This window comes from Amphibalanus amphitrite, unplaced genomic scaffold (assembly GCF_019059575.1).
Source record: "Amphibalanus amphitrite isolate SeventyFive unplaced genomic scaffold, NRLGWU_Aamphi_draft 000616F_arrow, whole genome shotgun sequence".
Lineage (NCBI taxonomy): Eukaryota > Metazoa > Arthropoda > Thecostraca > Balanomorpha > Balanidae > Amphibalanus > Amphibalanus amphitrite.
The window spans coordinates 290,385-312,667 of NW_024882110.1; the positions used below are offsets into that span (position 1 = coordinate 290,385).

General features: G+C 49.2%; 1 protein-coding gene across 2 annotated transcripts in view; it reads right to left on the reverse strand.

The window, feature by feature from the left end:
- LOC122363326 (acetylcholine receptor subunit alpha-type acr-16-like) overlaps positions 1-22,283 on the reverse strand; it is a 67,797-nt gene that overhangs the window by 37,704 nt on the left and 7,810 nt on the right. For both annotated transcript variants that reach the window (XM_043332453.1, XM_043332454.1), the window contains exons 2-6: positions 19,915-20,045; positions 17,946-17,990; positions 16,866-16,975; positions 15,395-15,605; positions 12,395-12,581 (exon numbers count right to left, since the gene is read on the reverse strand). In XM_043332453.1, coding sequence (XP_043188388.1) covers positions 12,395-12,581; positions 15,395-15,605; positions 16,866-16,975; positions 17,946-17,990; positions 19,915-20,045 — 684 coding nt within the window. The remainder of the gene's footprint in view (positions 1-12,394; positions 12,582-15,394; positions 15,606-16,865; positions 16,976-17,945; positions 17,991-19,914; positions 20,046-22,283) is intronic.

Consider the following 22,283-nt stretch of genomic DNA (forward strand, 5'->3'; position numbering starts at 1 on the left):
ATTGTTCTTAGTGCTGGGTTCCCCTCATAAAATCCTCTTCGCATCATGGTGAAGTCGGCACCAGTGTCCACCAGCGCCCATGTCGGAGCGCCGTGAATGACGACCCGAACGGCCGACGCCGTGAGTGGGGACGCTTTAGAGAGGACTGGGACCTGTCCCACGGCTCCAGTCCGGTTCAGTTTTCCTGATGCGCACCGGCGCCCCGCCGGGGATCAGCAGCTCTTGTCTCGGAGTGGCCTCCGCCAGTGCTGCCACCCTGGAAGTATTGGCACCCCGCCATCCAGTGGCCCTGCTGCCCGCAACATAAGCAGAGCGGCAGCGCGCGCCCATCCCTTGTCGACGGCAATGAAATGGGGCAGTGTCGCTTGAGGTGACCCAATTCTCCACAGCCGAAGCATCTGACGCTAGGTGAACCACGGCTACGCTCGGGGCAGTCTCGCTGAAAATGACCCGGCTGCTCGCAGCGGTAGCACCGGGGAAGTCGGCGAGACTTACTCGCATCAGTTGTCGTCTTCGGCGCCATTGTGATGGCCGATATCGACTCGTGTAGCCCGCGAATATGATCTTCGATGGCTGTGAGCCGGTTGTTGTCCGTCACAGTCTTTTCTGCTTGACCCACGGTTGCTTCACCCCCGACCGGGCGGAACGCCCCGATGACGTCGATCTCATGCTTTCGCACTGCCTTGATCGTCTTCCTCGTCTCCTCGAATTCTTTACTAACGCGTACCGCGTCAGTCAGTGTGGATACGTTTTGGCTGATTAACCTCTCTTGCAATTGCGTGTCACGGAGGCCACAGATGAATCGGCCGCACTGGAATCCCTCCATAGCGCTGTGGTCGCTGGGCAGAGCCGGCTGGGCTAGCCCACTCAGCTCTCTGATCCTGGCTGAGAAGTCTTCAACAGACTCCGAAGGTGATTGGCAAACTCGGTTGAGTTCGGCATGAGCCTGCAACGTGCTTATTTGCCGGCCGAACCGACTTTTCAGTGCTTCAACCACCCTGCCGTAGTCCTTCCGTGACTCTTCGGTGAGTGACGCGAATGTGTCCAGTGCGACTCCGTCCAAAAGACCCACCATAGCCGCCAGCCGGTCCCCGGCTTTCATGCTCGCCGTCTGAGCTTCGAATCGGCAGAACCATTTCTGCCACACTTCCCCCGACTCTCCACTAAATTTCGAAGCTCTTGAAAGGAAAATGGTAGATAAATCCATTGTTTGTTATACTGAACTCTACTGGAGAGAACCTCTCACCACCCAAAGTCTCTACTCACCGGCTCCGTCCACCTTTTCCACCGTGAGCTTGAGTAGGCCGTCACAGAACTCTCACAGCAATCTTCTTTCTTAAAAACTCATATGCAGCCCATTTACGTTATTGGTCCTACCGACCGCGCCAAAATATGTTAGGGCCAAGTAAAGCTGCATATACCACGACACGGTGTATTGTGCTTCCAGCGACCGAAGACCAAGCACGGACACGGCGACCCGCCGACTGACCCAGTCCGGTCACGGTCGCGTCCTTATATAACCACGGCATAGAGCGCATGCGCGGTGACCGCGCGGCGGTCAGGCGGCTCGCCGGCCGGCCGGTCGAGCCGCCGGCCCGGCTCGCGCCTCGGCCCTGCACGACCGGTCCGCGGTCACAATATCCCAACATTACTGCCCAGGGCAATGACCTCTAAACTACAGTGTATCGCATTAGCCCAGAGGTATAATTGACAGGGAATGTATAATTGACATCATTAAAGCATGATATTTGCCGCGTAAAATTAGAAAACTAACATTTTTTGGTAAAAAATATCTGCTCTGCTTATCAAGGGTTTTGAAATATTTTGTATTGGTTACAAAGCCGAAATTATGGTAAGATATGCGCCTATAATCGAAATCCGTTATCGCTTGTTGTCTTATCTTCGTTTGATATGTCCTCTGATACCTTGGGCCTAAGTTATTGCGGTATTATTTGACAGTTGTAGTCCTTTCCTCGAAACAAACATGTAAAATATGGAAAATATAATGTATTTCACGAAAGTTTAGCCATAGGGCATCAAAAAAGTACGATTACATAAATAAAGAAAAGATTCTTGCAAGAGCACTGGAAAATTCAACGTTTAATCACTAGAAATATTATGCTTTCTTCTTGTTCTTATGTCGTGGCAAATTATTCATGTATTATGTTCCTTGGAATTTGGGTATCCAGTTGTTATGCCATTCTGAGGTAATATTTTCAGAGACGATTCCATTTGAAGTAAGGTATCTTGATGCATTTTCTTCTATGAATTTCCTTCAAAGCTTTATCTACAGCAGTAGCGCAATCATTGTTAGGAATTTATGGACAAAACAATTGTATAAGTGTCACCAAAACCTGTCAAAACGTTTTAATAGGCATGCGGCATGTAGGAAAAATCTTACTGACCTAAGCCGTACGAAATTATTTGGAAACGAGGTTTGCAAAATTGACGGAGGCCTGAGTGCGGAGCACGAGGGCTGGAGTCAGATTTTGCAAGCCGAGTTTGACTCCAGCCCTCGTGCTCCGCACTCGGGCCTCCGTCAGTCAATTTTGCAAACCTCGTTTCCAACACTGGCGGATCCAGGCTTGCGTTTTGGGGGGGGGGGGCAACTCATGCAGGAGCCAAACCTAGGGTACCCCCAAATCCTGTTTTCTCATCGGATTTAGGCCACTTATTTTTCGTCACAGCCCTGACACTATGAATTTTTTTTTAACTAAAAAGAAAAATATATAAATGGTAGACAACCCGACCCATGCCTTTAGGTTACTTTGTAAACACTTACCATTGCTTTTGTCGACCAGTTAACCCGCTTCGAGTCAGTGCTTGGGTCCCTTTGCGGGCCGGGAGGTGGTAAAACACCCCCTGTCTAACTCGGCTCCTGGGCCACGCACTGATTGAACTATGTTTCATTATCGCTTGGGGGAGGGGGCAAACGGGTCACTTTAGGCCTCTGGGAAGGGGGCATGGCCCTAAATGCCCCCTCCCTGGATCTGCCAGTGTAAGAGACCATTGGAGCTGCAGTTGGGTACCTCAGACGTCAGGGTACGCCCTCAGATGTATAGGACTCGCGTGGAGACCTCTTATGCTATAGTGGACTGAAAGGACCCAAAGGAGCCCGTCTAGGGCTCCCGGAGATAGACGTGGGCCCTCAGGAGCCCGCCAGAGCCCCCAATGAGGGGTAAGTGAGGGATACCAAGTGCCTACAATTGCATATTGCATAAGCCATAACGCCTTTACAAATCAATATATTATGTATCAGTGGCAGATCCAAGGGGGGGCCACATGGGTCATGACCCCCCTTGGTGCCCGGGGGCACCACAGGCCTGTCAGGGGCACCACTGGCCTAGCAGGGATACCACCAGCCCGCCAGGGGCACCACAGGTCTAGCAAGGGTACCACGGGCCTGTGAGGGGCCCCACAGGCTTGTCAGGGGCACCCCAGGTCTGTCAGAGACACCAAAGACCTGACAAGTGCACCACCGGCCTCGCAGGGGCACCATGGGCCTGTCAGGGGCACCAGAGGCCTAGCAGGGTACCACAGGCCTTACAGGGGCACCACCGGCCTTGCAGGGGCACCTTGGGCCTGTCAGGGGCACCACAGTCCTGTCAGGGCCCAGGGGCACCAGCAGCCTAGCAGGGGCACCACAGTCATGTCAGGGCCCAGGGGCACCAGCGGCCTAGCAGGGGCACCACAGGCCTGCCAGGGGCACCACCGGTCTAGCAGGGGCACCACCGGCCTCGCAGGGGCGCCATGGGCCTGTCAGGGGCCCCACCGGCCTCGCAGGGGCACCACCGGCCTCGCAGGCATCACGGCATCACGCAGGGGCACCTTGGGCCTGTCGGGGGCATCACGGGCCTGTTGGGGGCACTTTAGGCTTGTCAGGGGACTCCTGTCAGGTCCCAGGGGCATCAGCAGCCTAGCAGGGGCACCCTAGGCCCGCCAGAGGCACCACAGGCCTGCCAGGGTCCAGGGGCACCACGGACCTGTCAGGGGCACCTCAGACTCCCGTGCCCCCCCCCCTGGATCCGCCAGTGATGCCACACCACGCGAAACACCGCCAACTACCAGCTGCCGCGCCATAAACACGTGCCAACAGCAGTCTTTTGAAGGTCGACTCCGCTCGCGCAACTTTTGACCGACCCTCACTGCTACCATATTTGATATTGCTTCCGATATTATTCTGTGGAAAGCTTTACTTCACCAAGTGGCTAAAAACCTCCATCAAGGTATATTTTCTTAGCAATTTTTCTGACGTTTTTGGGGGGGGGGCCAAACAGGCCACTTTAGGCCTTTGGGGGGGGCCATGGCCCTAAATGCCCCCCTGGATCCGCCAGTGGTTTCCAAATAATTTCGTCGGCCCGGTCAGTAATATATATTCTCACTTGGCCCGCACCGGGCCTATCGATTTTCTACATACGGCCCATACGGCGAGGAGGGCGAGTAGAGACCATCCCCGTTTCGCCCCAATCATACTAGAGACTCCCGGAAGAAACAAGATTGCGTGCTGCCTGCTGGTACGAGGCGCAGCGGCGGTACACAATTTCAAGTTCTCATCTGGGTCAGCCGGTGACCGCTGAGGTCAGCTCAGGACCAGGTGCCCTACGGTACGGTTTTTTGTTTGAATTACTTTACCACAAATGGTTGCAGAGCCCCGATTTTGGCGCTGTCGTGTTTGTCAAGGTCACGCACATTGTTGTTTCGCTGAAGTCAATTTAAGATGTTGACCTCAGGCTAAGGTCAGGTGTAAGTCACTCAGGTCCCAGAATTGGTCAAAGGAGGTCATTGCTAACTACCATTTGATTCGTTTTACTGTTGGTATTTTGGTAACCATTTCAATACTAAGAAAGTCAATTAAAAACATCGCTACATCAACCTTTTAGCTGGAATTTATCCAGACATGCAATATTAGGTACTATAGGTACTATATAGGCGGATGAATGGCAAATTCCCTTTAGTCACCTTCAGAGAAACTGCCGACAAATAAGGTAAGGTCCGGCTACGCCACACTGAGCGCTCCAGGGGTTTGTACGATGATCTTCCGTCATTAGCAGCATGCTTCCGGTACTGCCATATATAGAACCTACTTACTTGTACTATTTTCTCATGGTGAATTGCGCGGTTCTTGCGTGTCATTGGCGAACTAACTTACGTAGCACCTAGTCACTGAGCCTATTTGGGGGGGGGGAACGGCTTTCACAGAAGCGACCCAACAGCGTTCATGCGGAAAATTGCAGCTGCTCGCGCTCACACGACGCATACAACGAGCCTCTCAGATTTGTAATAAAATAATGATTTGATTACATTGCTTGAAATGTTTTGAAGTATTGGGGAAGGACGCTTGCATGTTTATTCTCCGCACTTGTTTGCTGGTTGCTGTGGGGAATGTGTCCCTCACACACTATATAAGAACACTGTAAGGTAAACACTCATGAGTTAATATATTCACTATGACTGGATTACTGTCAACTAGCGCTATGTATGCATTTATGCAATATGTATGCAACATGCATGTTACTGATATATTAGCATATTATATAGTATATGTTGGGTATAATGTATAAACACCAAGTTCCAGCCAAGACTAACTTTATTAAGTCTGAATTCTTAACTGGCATATTTTGTGGCTCGTGATACCGCGCGCGTGACCTGTCATTTAAGAACCCTTCATGCCCCCCTTTGGGGCCTTGGCCGCACGCGGTGGTTGTCGTCTGATGCAGGTGGCTGGCCGCGGCCCCGGTGGGACCACAGTCGGATACTGAGAGCGTGGCGCGGCATCGGCGGCTGTGCGAAGATCTGGCCGCACTGAGCCCTGGAGTTGAGCTAGCGGTGGCTCGTGTGAGGGGGTCGCACGAGCATCTGATCGAGTCGGATTGAGAGACTGGAGTTTCTTCAGGAACCGACGATTTCGCAGTGTTACGCGACCGCTCCCGTGCATCCGTATGCTATATTGCCGGTTGCCCAGCTTCTCCACTACTACTCCCGTTCTCTCCCAGCGCTTGGGTGCCGGGCCCCATTGATTTTGAACAAGCACCGGGTCTCCTTCTTCCAGTGGTTCTAGGCAGCGCCTAGTGTCGACTATCTTGGCGTGCAACTGAGAATGGCCCCGTTCGCGTAGATCTCTGAGCTTTCCCCACTCGGGTCTGGCGAATCGCGGAATCGGAAGTCCGTCTCTGAGCTCCCGACCGAATATGATTCGGGCTGGTGACTCTCCCGTCGGACCACGGCCGGGTGTGTTGTGGTATTGGAGCAGTGCGCGCGTCACCTGGCCGTTGTTTAGCTGGCCGGATCTGCTGGTATTCTCTTGCAGCAGGCGCTTCGCTGTCTTGACGGCCACCTCTGCTCTGCCGTTGCTCTGGGGATAGTGAGCCGAAGAGATGCGATGTTTTATCCCCCATTTCTTGAGGAACGTTTTGAACTCATCACCATTGAAGGGCGGTCCGCCATCTGTTTCAACCACTTGAGGCACTCCCCAATGTCGAAAGTAGCTGTTGAGTTCAATCCTCATCGGTTCGAAGCTGCCATATGTTTGTTTGCTCACATGCATCCAGCCAGAGTAGCGGTCCACACATACCATATAGTGACTGCCAGCCAGCTCAAATAAGTCAACAGCGACCATTTCGAACGGGAATTCAGGGCACGGCGGATCCAGAGGTGGCTCGCCCGGCTGTGATGGCGCTATTTTCTGACATGTTCGGCACTGCGCCTTCTTCTGTGTGATGGCCGCGTCCATTCCCGGCCAGAAAAAGCGATAGCGGGCACTGCTCTTCATGCCGACCTCCCCTTGATGTGCAGAGTGTAGGCAATCCAGGACCTCACAGCGCAACGACTTCGGCACGAACATCTTGTGTTCATGAAACGGTACCCCTTCCAGCTGATGGAGTTCATGTCTCATTGGCCAGAAAACTTTTAAGCTTTCCTGTACTTCATTTCTGCTCTGTGGAAATCCACGTGTTATCAAGTCCACTAATTCTATGCTTGTCTGATCGGTGGCGCATTCGGCTTTCAATATCTCCCACGAGATTGCGCGGAAGTCATCTGATGGCACTGAAGACGCCGCGACTCGAGCGCCGGCCACCATTGATTGGTGTATTCCGGAAGCGGCTTCGGCTTCTTCACTTGTGGGAGTGACGCATAGAGCTGCCAGCAGCGCGTCCCTTCCACCTGACGTTGGATACCTGGATGTAGCGTCGGGGCCAGAGTTCAGTTTGCCCGGAACGTACTTTATCCTGAACCGGAACATCAGGGACTTCTCTTTCAGGCTGAACAGGCGGGGATTTTTTATCTTTTCAAGTGCCTGGTCCGAGAAGAGCTTCACCAACGGCTTATGGTCTACAACAACGATCAGGTCTGGGCATCCCAGCACAAACATCCGGGCTTGTTGGAGACCGTAAACCAGCGCTAGGGCTTCTCCTTCGACTGGGGCATAGCGAGCCTCCGCCTCAGTGGTAAAGCGGCTCCCAGCAAAGATCAGCTTCCAATGTCCGGGTCCGCAGTGAGGGGCATCCTCTAGGCTGCAGCTGCAGTGCTTCTGTTGCAGGACGAACCCGATGCCCGTTTTGCTCCAGTCAGTGGAGAGGCAAGTTGGACGGTTCACTTCGAATGCCCTGACTCCGTCTTCCACATGTTGTGTGATGACGTTTTTCGACTGGTTGAACAACAGGTCCAGGGTGTCGTCCCAGTAGAACTTGTTGCCTTCTTTCGTTTTTAGGAGCTCCCTGAATGGCGCCATTACTTTTGACTGTGCGAAGGCGTATGAGACCTGGTTCACTAGCCCGAACCAGCTGCGGACCCCGGTTATATCGGTCGGCGTCGGGAAGTCTCGGATGGCATTCAGCAGCTGCGCAGTCGGCCTGTAGCCGCTTGGGGTGACCGTAAAGCCCGCGAAGTCGACAGTGTCTGCCCCGAAAATGAACTTGGACGGGTTGAACACGACACCATTTTTTCCGCACAGAGTTATGTAGTTCATTGTATGCCAGAATGATTTTTCCAGCGTTTGATCCCACAACAAAGAGTCATCCACACATTTCTTCAGGCGCTCGACTCCCTCCGTAATATCATCCATGCGACGAGTGTAGCCGTCTCCAGACGCGTGAAAGCCTTGTGGTGCGCGTTTATAGCGATATCTCCCGAACTCCGTAATAAATGTCGTAGCATCTCGGGCTGCTTCGGCCAGTGGAAGGCTGTGATATCCGTTCCACGCATCCAGAACAGTTTTCTTCATCCCGGTGGGTATGTCCGCCACGAGGTTAAATGGCGTCGGTGTGTGGTGTGTTTCACGGAGCGTGGCTTTGTTGACGTTGGTCAGATCCACCGTTCGACGTGGAGAGCCGTCCTTCTTCACAGTCACCACCATCCGAGAGCACCACCGAGTTGGAGTTCCTTGTGGCACGGGCTCGATGATGCCGAGGCTCACGTCTTGATCCAGGTCAGCTTTGACTCGTGCCTTCCAGTGGAATGGCACCGGAATGGGCGTGTGGACGGCCTGCGGCGTCACATCCGGAAGGAAGTGTATGTCGATGGGTGAGCCGGACATCTCTTGGAGCGGTTGGTGCTCGCACGTGTTAAATGCACTGGCGGCGAAGTGGTTCCTTATCCACTGCTCCAGCTTCTCTCGGTTATCCTCTGTGGCTGGGAATGGAATGGTTTTCGGCGGCTCCGGCACCGCTGACCGTTTCGGACAGCCACAGGGTGCACAGCCCTCCGGCGGCTGAGACGCGCTGGTGGCGGCGCCTGAGGAAGCCGCTGGTGCGGGGAAACAGCCGGACACTGCTCCGAGGTCTCTCAGTGCCCGTTCAGACAGGTACAGGCCACGAGTATTCCGTGAAATGTACACGACCTGTCTGGTGACGCGACCATTTGCTTCGATCCGCAGGAGGAGAGAGCCCATCACGTCCAAACTTGTGCCCGTCACGCCGTGTATCCGATGCGATGTCTTTAGTAGGAACCTCGCTGGACACTGGAGGAGCTCCAGTAGCTCCGTGCCACCGGAACAGGTCATGGCCCCCGTATCGGCGCACCCCACGGTTTTCGCTCCATTTATGACTCGGGCGCGCTCTCTGCTAGTGAGGTGCTTGCCGAGCTTGGCATGAGCGTCCTGTATGACAGTCACAGCTACTGTCAACTCAGGATGACGCTTCGGCGCGCTAGGAACGAACTGGTCGCCTTCCCATTCCATATGTGGCACTGTCGTTTGCTTAACACCGTTCTGAGGTGTAAAATGAGAGTCCTCTGTTGCTGATACCGTACTGGGCGTCGCGGAATCGCTCATATGGGCCTGCGTAGAGAGTTCACTCGGTTCACCGCCGAAAGTGTCCGCGACTGATCCACTGCTTACTTGGGACTGTTGTTTGTTTCGGCAAGCCCGCTCGAAATGATTCAGCTTGTGGCAGTATCCACACGCCTTGCCTTTTGCAGGACAGTTTATGTCCTGGAATCGGGCATTGGAGACCATATGCCAATCCCCACACCAGTTACAGAGGGCATTCTTGCCCCTTGGTCTGCTTGAACCGGCGTGTGGGAGAGACTTCGGATGCCTTTGTTGCCGGTAGGTCGAACGATGGGCTGCTGTGACGTCGGGCTGGAGTTGTGGTGCGTCACTGATGAGCGGCGTGTCCCGGGACGCGCCGTTCTGCAGAGTTTTCTCACTGTTTTCAGCAGTCTGCATTGCCTGCAGACGTCTATATGTAGTTTCGAAGTCCGGGCACTGATCAGCCGCAGTGAGAATTCTGTTTTGGTGCTCGGTGCTGTGCAAGCCGACGATTAGCTGCGTTTGCAGCACATCATCCTCATAGCTGAGTGGACCGGGTTCCCTGCTGTCGGCCAGAGGTCGATGGGCTGTGACATTAAAGTCACAAAGAGCCGCCTTAGCTCTCAGCCTCGCGACATACTGTGCCAGATCCTCGCCTTCTCCCTGACGCATAGAGTGGAATTGGCGCCGATGGACGGCTGTGTGAAGACCCCGGACGGCGACCGATTTGATTTCCTGCAGCAGGTCGTCTTCTGCGATAGTAGACAAACTTGTCCCCCGAAGGTTAAACAGCCGTCGCTCCAGTTCAGGGCTACAGGCGGACAGTAACTGATCCACTGCTGCTGTCGATGTGAGCCTTGTAGCGGTCTTGTAACGCCCCCATTGGAAGATAAACAACCTCCAGTCCTCTTCGGATGCGTCCAGTCCAATGGTTGGACGTGGTGCTCTGGGAGCCTGAGGTTCTCGAGAAGCTAACAAATTATTAAACTGCTCTTGTGTAAGCGTGATAGTTGCTGTCCTATCTGACCGCGCCATGTTGGGTATAATGTATAAACACCAAGTTCCAGCCAAGACTAACTTTATTAAGTCTGAATTCTTAACTGGCATATTTTGTGGCTCGTGATACCGCGCGCGTGACCTGTCATTTAAGAACCCTTCAGTATAAACACAAATTAAAGCAAATTGTTCATGCCAATTGACACGCTGTTAACCCGCGCGCTGCTGGGGTGTGTGTTTGAACACCCTCATTGTGGTTTTTCGCGAATATCTCAAAAACGGCGGCGCGGAGCGCCACCGTTTCTTGGTACACCTTATCATGCATCAACTCTACACATGTTGTGAAAATTTCAGACCAAGGTCATTCAAGGTCAGGTCACCAGGTCACTTGAAGTGACCTCACCTCATAAAATGTTTCAATGTCTGCCATAGCTACACCGAGTGACGGATCGCTTTGAAACTTTTAGCGATTGATAAGGGGAACAGTATCTATAAAAATTATATCTCGGAATTTTTATATCGGTGACCTAAGGTCAGGTCAATTTTGCGACCTCCCCATTATAAATCAATGGGGGAAAATTGAAATGCGCCTATTTTGGACGACAGACATTATAAACACTCCCAAGCACTGAATTACAAGTGGTTTAGACACACTGAACATGAAAATGGTGTCCGTGACCCCTATTTATGCCCCTGAGGTCATCTCAGGTCACGAATGGTGTCTAACAGTTTTTCGCAAATAACTTTTGATAGAGGCATGCTAGAGCGGTGAAAACGCCTTAGTTGTGTTCAGCTCGACGATACGGATCGACTGATACGCAACATTACCCTTTCCGGTAAGGTCATGACCTTGACCTGAGGTCAAATTTTCAAGTTGACCTTTCAAGGTCAAATTATAGTTCATTCGATACGTCTTGACGACAGGAACACGATGCCGGTAAAAGTAAGCTCGTACAAGCCTTGGGTCAAAAGGTATTGCAGAAAAACTGTTTCCGAAAATATCGGCTATTTTTGCAGTTTTTGCCCCCTGCAGGCAAAACCGTTGACGTTAGGTCAAATCTCAGAACATTACTCAGAAAGGTCTGTAAACGGGCTATCGAATGCGCTTTTCCGCGGCGCTGTAGCTCTATTGGTTCCCGAGTTATGCGTTGGCTTCCTAGAAATTGTCGACATTCGATCTGAAAATCGGCGAAATTTTGCCTTCAATGACCTCTGGTGACCTGACCTTTGACCTGACCAAAAAAGTGACTGAAGTGATTTCGTCATTAATTATTTTTGGCTCTCTTTCGAACGCCGCCTTCTGCATATCGCTACGTGGCCCAGGAGCCGAGTTTGAAGGGGGGTGTTCAAACACCCCCCCCCCCCCGGAGCAGGGCGTGGAAATCCAGGACCCCCAGCCGGGCGCGGGTTAAAGGGACTATCCCACCTTCTAAAATGTTGTTAAAACCAGTTAAATTGTGCCCGACTTTATAGATTGGATGACCAGGAACACGGTTCTGGCATTTATTTTTCATTAAACATCTTAGGCTTCCCATTTTCCAAACACAAACTTTCAAATATGTGACGTCACAGCCCAAAATTACCTCCTTCCCCAGGCCACATTACTGTCACAAAGCTGATTCTTTTTACTCTGTAGGCACCACAACAAAGTTCAGACCAAGTTTTAAGCGATTTTTCAACGAACAAACCCATTTAAATCAGAATGACTAAACGAGGTGACGTCACACTAACGGTCGCTCCATGTTGAAGATAGGGCCTTGTACAAGGCCCATTTTCAAATGAAGGGAACGAATTTCTTCAACACCAAGAGGCCGCGGGGGTTCCAACCTTACCTAGATAGATAGTGGTTTCTGAACCTCGCCGCAAACTTGGCTATCTCAACTCAAACCCCATGTTAAAAGTGGGATAGTCCCTTTAATACAACTAAACGAATAAATGATAATAATTGAATAAATAAATAATAGATAAACACCTGTCACATCTTTACTTTACTGTGCAAAATTCGCCTTAGAGTTAATCCCGAATCCACAACACTCTACATACTACATACAGTGTACTTACAATGCTGCTTGCCAATTTAGTGGCGAAACACCAGAGCAAGACGAGAGAAAATCGCGCTGCGCCCAGTCAGTGAACCGTGGCGATACTTACCGAGGCACGGCAGGATGAAAGACATGGCATAGAGCAGCGACACTCTGGCCACGTGCATCTCCACGTGCAGCTCGTGCCACACGGAGCCGGGACAGCAGTTGTAGGTGGTGTTCACCAGCGAGCCGTCGACCGAGGTGACGCGCCAGTGCGAGTCCGTCTTGACCATGTCGTTACTGAGCACCAGTTTCTGAGGCAAGGGGGCACCGGCGGGCTGGGTATATCGGTGCACCGGATAGGACTCGGTGCAGTGGAATCTCAACCGAACAGGGCATCAGCGGGATAAGACATCAGCACTTCGGGGCAGGGACGTGCGTAATGAAGTATCAGTTAAAAGTGGATAGCTCTATGGGCTTGATATCAGAACGACAGTGTACCCTACACACAGAAAAATATTGACACCGTTAGCGGTGTAATTGCACAGTACATATCTGAGCACTTGAGGAAAGTTAATTTAGTCCCTTCCCCGCTTAAATTACTCGCGCTTCTAAATGAACACCAGGAAGAAGGTAATAGAACACTGTTAGGAGGGTTGGGTGTTTTACTACATGTAGCAAAACACCCAACCCTCCTAACAGTGTTCTATTACCTCATTCCTGGTGTTCATTTAGAAGCGCGAGTAATTTAAAGGAAGGGTGCCACCTTCCGAAATTTTTGTTCTATGAATCTATTTTACTTATTTGAATTTTTAGACGTGGTTAGCGCGTCCACAATATACAAAAAACCGAAACATTGCATTTAATACATTGGCCAAAAAAAAGATCGTTGTTTATATCACCACTACAACTCAAGGTCGTTTAATGTGGCAGCTAGGACGGCTGGCATATCCTGTTGTCATGGCAACATATCATTCTGCCATTTGCATTGATGGCGCAACTGAGACAAAAAGATGAACAAATAAAAAGGAAGAAGATTACATGATTTGAACTAAGTTGTAGGTAACCAAGTAGGTAACTGTTGGCCATATTTGCCAACATTAAAGAACATCAAATAAGTCGAGTAAAGGTTTTTCCTTTACAATGCTTAAGAGATCTATGGAACCCTTCACCCTTCATGCAACTTACTAGAAAAACTTCCCAATTAAAATTTTAAAACTTAAGTGTATACCATAAAGAAAAAATATACCCTTTCAAAATGATAAAACATGCTTCAAAAGTATAACTTTTATACATACCTTTGCTGATTTCATGTTTTATAAAATACCCTTAACACGACGAAGAAATAGTGCTGAAGATTTTTGCCTGCCCGAATGCTGGCAGCAAAACTCGCAAATGATAACTTCACGTGCGGATTCAATGCTGACCGTCTCGAGCATAGGTAAGTGAAGCCGGTTTTTAGGTTCATGTGAGGCTAATCTTGTAAAAACTGCGTTGTGTCCAAAAGGTGGCACCCTTCCTTTAAGCGGGGAAGGGACTAAAATAACTTTCCTCAAGTGCTAAAATATGTACTGTGCAATTACACCGCTAACGGTGTTAATATTTTTCTGTGTGTAGGGTGGCGTCAGTACAACATGACAGCCAAGGGAATGGACATCAGTGCGACAGTGATGGATCAGCACAGCAGGTCACCTGGTGGATGGGAGATCAGTACAACAGGGCGCCTGATAGATGGGAGATCAGTACAACCTATAGCGACCAAAGAGGCAGGATTAGATATTAGATGCTAGTACCAACAGCATCAGTTACATAACATCCAGAGAATAAGAGACCTACGACTTACAAGTTTCCTATTATCGCAATCTACGAGCAAAGTAGATGCGTTCCTAATATCTATGGCGACTTGCATTAGTAATTATACGCATATAGTTAATGCCATAGATAACATGAATCAGGTTATCATTTTAACGATTTAACATCTTAAAAAGATGTTAAATTTAACGTAATTTAACGTAAATAACGTAATTTAACGTCTTTAACGTCTTTTAACGATTCATGTTATCTATGTTAATACCAATCCAAGTTCACCGTAAGTTCAATAACGCTATTTACCAGTATAACGCCTTTTGGGGCGACTAACGGAGCGAGCGAGAGGGTGGGCCTTGCACGTGCGAAATTGCGAGGGGGTATCTCCAACTGACTTGTGCACGGCACCCTACTAACTGGTCTCTAGCGACGTGCCAAATTTGGGCACAATCGGCCCAGCCGTTCTCGAGATCTGGAAGCGGCACCCTGCACGTGCGCACGTGCAAAATGGGTCCCAACTAACTTGGGCACGGCACCCTACTAACCGGTCCCTAACTGTGTACTAAATTTCAGCGCAATCGGTCGAGCCGTTCTCGAGATCTGGAAACGACCCCTGCACGTGCGCACGTGCAGCAGCACCCCAACTCTGGCACATGGATATGCAGTGCCTAGTGGGTGCCTACCTACATGCCAACTTTCAGCGCAATCGGCCAAGTAGTTACCGAGATATTGCAACAATTACAAAACGGACACCTCTTCGTTTTGCACGTGGCACGTGCATAAGGGGTCACCCACATGCATCGGGAATAGTCCAATACTTGGTAGAAGGAATGAAGCTACCCTACAAAAATTACCGCGTGTAAATCGGTCAAGTGGTTGCTGAGATATGAGCCTCGCAGAAGCGTGACCACGGCCGGCCGGCCGGCCGGCCGGCCGCTCATACTCAGAAATTTCCGTTAATCTAAGGAAAGACTACGCTCGCTTCGCTCGCTCCGTAATCAGGACCTAACAGCCCAGTTTGAAACGGTTGGAATGGAATTGAAGCAATGTTTACACCGATGTCATCTAATTTCAAATGGCCGCAAAACTTTGTCAAGGCTTCTTGTGGCTGTTCTTAGAAACACGATGTATAAGCCTTTGCTGTGAATTGAAAGCCAAATCCAAGCATCACTAAAAAAAGACCGGGCCTGAAAGTCATCTGCTGATCAAACAACAAGTTCGATCAAAAGATATCGAGACAGACAACTTGTTTTTGCCGCTTCTCCTTAACTAGCAGGCAGTATTCCGATTTCCGATACCGCGCCACGCTTTTCCGACTTACCCCGTCGTGGGTAGCCGGTATAACTTCGTGGGTGTCTCTGTCCAGCGACCACGAGGAGAGTATCACGGTGCACTTCTGCTGGTCGTACGGCCAGTTGGCCATCTCCTTCTGACAGCGCACGCGAAAGGTGGACGGTGTCACCCACACCACCAGGCCGGTGCTGTTGACCGGCACCGGCGCGTGCATGTAGATCGGCTCCAGGTGGGTCACACTACGGCAGAGGCGGCGAGCAGGGGTCAGCAGGGGTCAGCAGGGCGGTCAGCAGGGGTCAGCAGGGGTCAGCAGGGCGTCAGGACGCTCCGGCCACCGGCGCGTCAGCTGCAAACGGTCGCTCTGGCCCGGGTCCAAGTCATATTTAACCCGCGAATTGCTGGGGTGGGGGCGTTAAACGCCCCCACTTTTTTCGCCGGGCCATAGCAAAAAATAGCAAAAACGGCGCGCCGCAGGCGCGCCAAATTTCGGATACCTGTAGGGAATTGATTGAAGTTTATTGTGACAAAGATTCAAAAAAAAATCGGTCGGAAAATTTTTGAGGTATCGAGGTTTTAGTGACGTCATGATTTCTGAGTTTTCGACCAACAACGGCATATGTTCAAAAAATCATATAAAATCACAGAATAGACATACAGACATGCCGTAACCGCCATTAGACTGCCAATACCATGAACAATCAAATGGCTATCTTCGATTATTGATTATCGTTCGACATTTTCCAAAATCTTGAACTGAATCTAGACAATTTCTCGTGACTACTTCATGACCATTATATACATGAATTTCTTAAATTGAACTTTTTTAGCCAAACACGTACACATATGATAAAATGAATGTCATCATCGTGTTCTACGCCTCAAATTACCCATAAAACATGTGTCACAGGCTGCGAATATCAGTTTTGATTTTCGGGGATATGTGCCTACCCGGTTGACCTGACCTTGACCCTGACCTATGCTTGACTGACCCCTACATGGAGTTGACACTCTTGTAGGCCTTATATGATGGATTGTGCACCGTTTTGACAGAGTTTATGACGAGAGGCGCCCATTGCGAAGTCCTGAAGTCCATGCTACTGAAAGGCCGATTTCAGGTGTTTGACCTGACCTTGACCCGACCTGTGACCTCAAAATTCAACTTTAAAGTACTCATCTGAAGCGTCTCGTCGCGTTCTTTCGTTTGCCGCCTCGTGCGTTTCGCTGCGCCTATTGGTTCTCGAGTTATCGGCTGGGGGCGTTTAACGCCCCCCCCCCCCCCAGCAAACGGTGGGTGGCGAAATACCCCAGCAACTGCCGGGTTAAGAGTAAGAAAAAGTTTTTTTGGACATACTCGTAGTATTCATCACAGCACAGGAGTGATGTGATTAGAATTGAACTACGTCTTTGTGGAAATAATACTGAAAATGCCTATCTAAGTTGACACAAGAGCATCTGTTTGCCTTTCAGTCCAATGTGTGCGGTCATCTGTCAGGTCTCACCCGTTCATGAGATAGATGTCGGGTAGCCATATCTGTGAGCTGTACATGAGAACCACTCTGGTGTTTCCGTAGTCACTTGGCTGCCAAGTGAGTCGACGATCCATCCAAACCTGTGAGAAAAACAAAGAGTCAAAATCTACGTTGGAGATATGTCCTGGATATCAACACAGAAAGGACGTGTGACACACCCAACAGTCACTGTTCATGTCGTTATGATTTATGGTAGTACCAGGGCTGATGGAAGGAGTCACGAAGCTGTGTGTATAGCTCTATGATATAGCGTTGCTCGGGACCAGGGGCAGATGTGGTTCTACTCGTTTGACAGAACAGTCCTGATGACCTAGGGAACATGTGGATCTATGACAGAGCAGGGCTGGGGACAGTCTCTGCCACTCGGCAGAGCTCTCAGCCAGCCGATGTGAGTTCACTGAGCCGGTCGGCGGCGCGATGGAGGCTCAGTGGGGCTCAGTGAGCCGGTCGGCGGCGCGATGGGGGCTCAGTGAGACGGTCGGCAGAACGATGTGAGCTCAGTAAGCCGGTCGGCGGGGCGCTCTGGGCTCAGTGAGCCGGTCGGCGGGGTGCTCTGGGCTCAGTGACGGCAGAGCGATGGGGGCTCGGTGAGCCGGTCGGCGGGGCGCTCTGGGCTCAATGAGCCAGCCGGACCGGCCACGGTTCCTGCCCAGCCGGCCGCGCGGAACAGAAAAGTCACCGGACCGTGAAACACACTCCGCCGTCCGGCCACGGAGGACGACACATATTTAATGCTCGTAAGATACAAATGTATTTCGTTGAAAGTAGAAAGCTGTTAAATGCCTATGAGAAATCGACAACAAGCTTCATGTGAAATGAATAAAAAAGGTAACTGTGCTTGGCGGGTTTATTGACCTAATCTAGCAACGAAGTTAAAATCTATAGACCATCGTTTCATTTTTATCCAAGAATTATTCTTGGAAATGCTGTGGTGTATGGGTCCGTGAGGTCGACATGGCTTTACATGCGGAGAGTAAAAGCAGTCCCGCGGATCGCATCAGGTGGTCCCCATTCTCGGTCGCCGTTGTTCCCCGACGTCCTGCTACTCACCATAACAGTCCAGGCGTTGATGGTTGCGGTCAGCTGATATTCGTCCTAGGAAACACAAACGGGGCCGACGTGAAAGGAATGTCCAGTAACGCCCAGATATAATTTAAGAACGAAAAGACCGCTTATATTCGTGGCAAATTCTCACAGAACCAGCCCGATCGGCTGCAGAACTTAGGGTCATCCACTGGGGCGCTGGGAGTGTATCTTATAAAGTGCTTGTGTGTGCCTATGCTTATGAGTTACAAAGCTTCAACGATAGAACTGGTGTAGGGCGGGCATTTGATTTCACGCTGGCTGGTCTCTGCATTCGTGTGATGAATGAACGGGCTGAGTTTGCTGGGTGAAATTTAACGAGATAATGAACAATGAACATTTTGGTGGGTATTGTGCCAAATTTTAGGCTTGCGAAAAAGCGTCTTTTAACCAATTTCTCAGGTGACATGTTTCGTCAAAGTTTAGCCTGATTGACATTTGCCATTACTGACGAGTTCCATTGAATTGGATTGCATTTAACTGCCACTCGCATTGCATTTAACACTACCACTCGTCAAATTCAATCCATGCTCCCGCGCGGGGCTGGGGGGGTAAATTTTACCCCCCCCCCTCGCGAATTTTTGCGATATCTCAAAAACGGCGGCGCGCAGCGCCGCCAAACTTTCAGTACCTTTTCTTACATCAATTTGACACGTTCCCTGAAAATTTGAGCGAAATCCGTCGGAAAATTTTTGAGAAATTGACGTTTTAGTGACGTCATGTTCGCGATTTTTGCCTCAAAAACGGCAAAAGTTCAAACGCCGCTAACATCTTCATTTTTAAAGGAATCAAGACGTAACAAAAAAGGTTATACGTAATTTTACTTTGTCTATCAAATGGCTATCTCGGTTTTTTGAAAATTTTGGATTTTGGCCTAAATTTTTTCAAAAAACTGACTTTTTTTGGGAAAATCATTATAAAATCCAAAATTTTAAGTCTATCGAAAAAACCGGAATATATATCAGAGAAGTGGTCTATGTGCACCTACATACCAAATTTTAGAAGAATCGGTTCAAAAATGTGGGAGTTATTCAAAATTTTATGACGTCACGACACACAAAATTTTTGAAAAATGACTTTTTTGGAAGTTCTAGACCTCGTACGGAAACAAAAATAGCACCATTCGATTCGCCGTGAAAAACTGCATCAGATAGACACCTTTTTAGGCCTTAACAACCAACTTCAAAATTTGACCTCACTTGACCTGACCTTGACCTGACCTCGACCTGAAATTCATCCAGAGGTGGTCCATATCACTTATTGAGTGTGCCTATTGAATTCTATGAGTAAAATGACCCATAAAACACGTGTCGCACATGCCCTTTTCTATATTTTGTTTTTTGGTGACCTGACCTGACCTGACCTGACCTTGACCTTGACCTCTGAATGATATTGTATGCAACGAATATTGTCTTGGTAGCCTAAGAACACGTTTTGGGCGATCAGTCTCAGTCCATGACTCCATTCTTCGGCAACTACGGTGCAAGGCCGATACTGTAGAAACTTGCAATTTGTACCCTTGACCTGACCTTGACCTTGACCTCAAACTTTAAATTAAGTACATGTTTTTAGTAGTTCGTGATGAGAGCTTTCGATTGGCGTTTGAATTTTCCAAATCGGACCATTAGTTCGGGAGATAACAGGGGGGGGGGGTAAAATTTACCCCCCCCCCCCAGCCCCGCGCGTTCGGCTGGAGACCCCAGCCCCGCGCGGGTTAAATTGCATGTCGTTACCTTGAATGTTGAAACTATTACAATGATACAGATTACGGAGCACTCCAAAAACGTCTGTTTTTCAGCATCTCCCGTTTCGTAGTTGACCTCGACCGTCCATTACGTTGCTGTTCCATATAAACACTGTGACATTTGATGTGACAGAAGCACCAGCTCCCAGGGATGACAAGACCTGGCAGACGACCGTCGAGTACTTAGCTTACAATTTGAAAGCTGCGCATCATGAGCGTGATGAAGGTGGCCGTGGGACCCTGTCGATTGTTGGGTGGCCGGGTCGTGACGTCATAGTGCCGATCGCGCAGAATGGCCTTCTTGATAGCGGCTTCATTGTCGTCTGAAACGGCAGGCAATGAATGAACGTTTAGCAAGCTATCACATTGAAAGTTATCGCTTTACTTGAATTAACCCTCGCCCCGTCGGGGGGTGCAATTTGCCCCCCCCCCTGTAGTTTTTTTCCTGAATAGCAAGAATACTGTTCGGCGCCAAATTTTCAGTACCTTCCCGGGAATCAATTTGACACCTTCACACAAAATTTCAAGTCTAAGAATTGAAATTTTACACCACAGCATTTCTCAATAACTTCTGGCCTAAGGAGACCTTAGGCCAGAAGTTATTGAGGTCAACCTGAGGTCATGTTCAAGCAAAAATGAGCAAAAAACGTGGAATCTTGAAACGCCCACAAACGCTACAGTTACCAAGCAATGTCAAAGTTTTTATGGTCATGTAGCCAAAAGGCGGCGCTACAAAATTGTTATCTCGGATTTTCTTAAGTATATGGGATTTTGACTCCCAAAAATTCAAAAACTTGATTTTATTAGAAAAACGCGAAAAAAATCCCAATTTTTCCGAATTTCGCAAAAACCGGAATAAATGTGATAGTCCCTGCGCTCTTCTATATACATACCAAATTTTAGATTAATACCTCTTTTTTTGGCCAAGTTATAGCGAAAAAAAAAACTGTTCAAAATTGATGACGTCAAATTTTTAACTCAATTTTTAGCAATTCTAGACCACGTAACGCCAAACAAAGACCACCATTGAACTCCTCGTGATGAGCTGCATCGAAGCGATACCCATTTTATGCAAAAATATCAACTTTGAAATTTGACCTAATTTGACCTGACCTTGACCTGACCTTCACCAGAACATAATCTAACCTGACCCCAAAGGCTGCCTGACCCACATAATTGTATTTGGCATATAAAATGGACCATAAAACATGCATCACATGATATTTTCATATTGTGACCCTCAGTGACCTGACCTCTGTGACATGACCTGGTAGGGGAGAGTGGGGCTATTTGTTACAGGGGTAAGTTGTTACAAAGCAAATATCTTTGAAAATGCTCTTGATATCGCGCTACTAGAGGAGAGTGGGGCTATGCGTTACACTTTTTGGTTTTCTGCTCTTAGCGGCCAACCTATTCAGTTAACCCGCGCCCCGTAGGGCTACCGGCGGACCCTACCACCAGTAGGGGGGGGGGGGGGGCGTTTCGCCCCCCCCCTAAGATCTCGGAAAGTTACCGGCCGATTTTCAAAATTCAAACGGCGTTCGATAGCCCCACCCGGGAACTACCTTGTGACCAAATTTCATTGACCTAGGTCAAACCGATGACGTCACAGGTCAGGTCAAAGGTAAGATTTTCACCGTTCACAGGCATTTCAAGAAATGTGTTGTGAAATCGAGTAAATTGGTAATTTATTGAAAACCATCGATGGTACATTGTTCGTCAAACACATACTTTGCTATCTGAGGTCACTGATACCAGGTCAGGTCATAGCGAGGTCAGGTCACCGGGGGTCACATTATGAAAGTGTCGTGTGATACATGTTTTATGGTCCATTTTACATGACAAATGCGATTATGTGGGTTAGGTAGCCTTTGGGGCCAGCCTAGATCACGTTTTGGTGAAGGTCAGGTCAAGGTCAGGTCAAATTAGGTCAAATTTCAAAGTTGATATTTTTGCATAAAATGGGTATCGATTCGATGCAGCTTGTCACTGGGAGTCCAATGGTGGTCTTTGTTTTGCTCTACGAGGTCTAGAATTGCCAAAAATTGAGTTTGAAAATTTGACGTCATCATTTTTGAACAGTTTTTTCGCTATAACTTGGCCAAAAAACGAGGTATCGATCTGAAATTTGGTATGTAGATAGGAGACGGTAGGTACTATCACATATATTCCGGGCTTTTCGAAAATCAAAAAACTTTTTGGATTTTTCGGCTTATATATCCAAAAAAATGCATTTTTAATTTTTGGGGGTCAAAACTCAAAAATTTCAAAAATCCGAGATGGCAGTTTTGTAGCCCTGTCAATTCTACACCTTTTGTGTCTTGATCATTTTTCTGTATCTTCAAAGCTGTAGGCCTGACAGGTCTTCTCGCGAAGGTCTTTTTTCGGTCGAAAATGACAGAACATGACGTCATTTTGACGTCATTTGTGGCCAACCTATCATAGCCTCTGGAAAAATTTTTGGTCACAATGTGTAAAATCGATGCCCGGAGGGGTCCTGAAAGTTTGGTGGCGATATCTCCAGCCGTTTAGGAGATATCGACCGAAAAGAACAGGGGGGG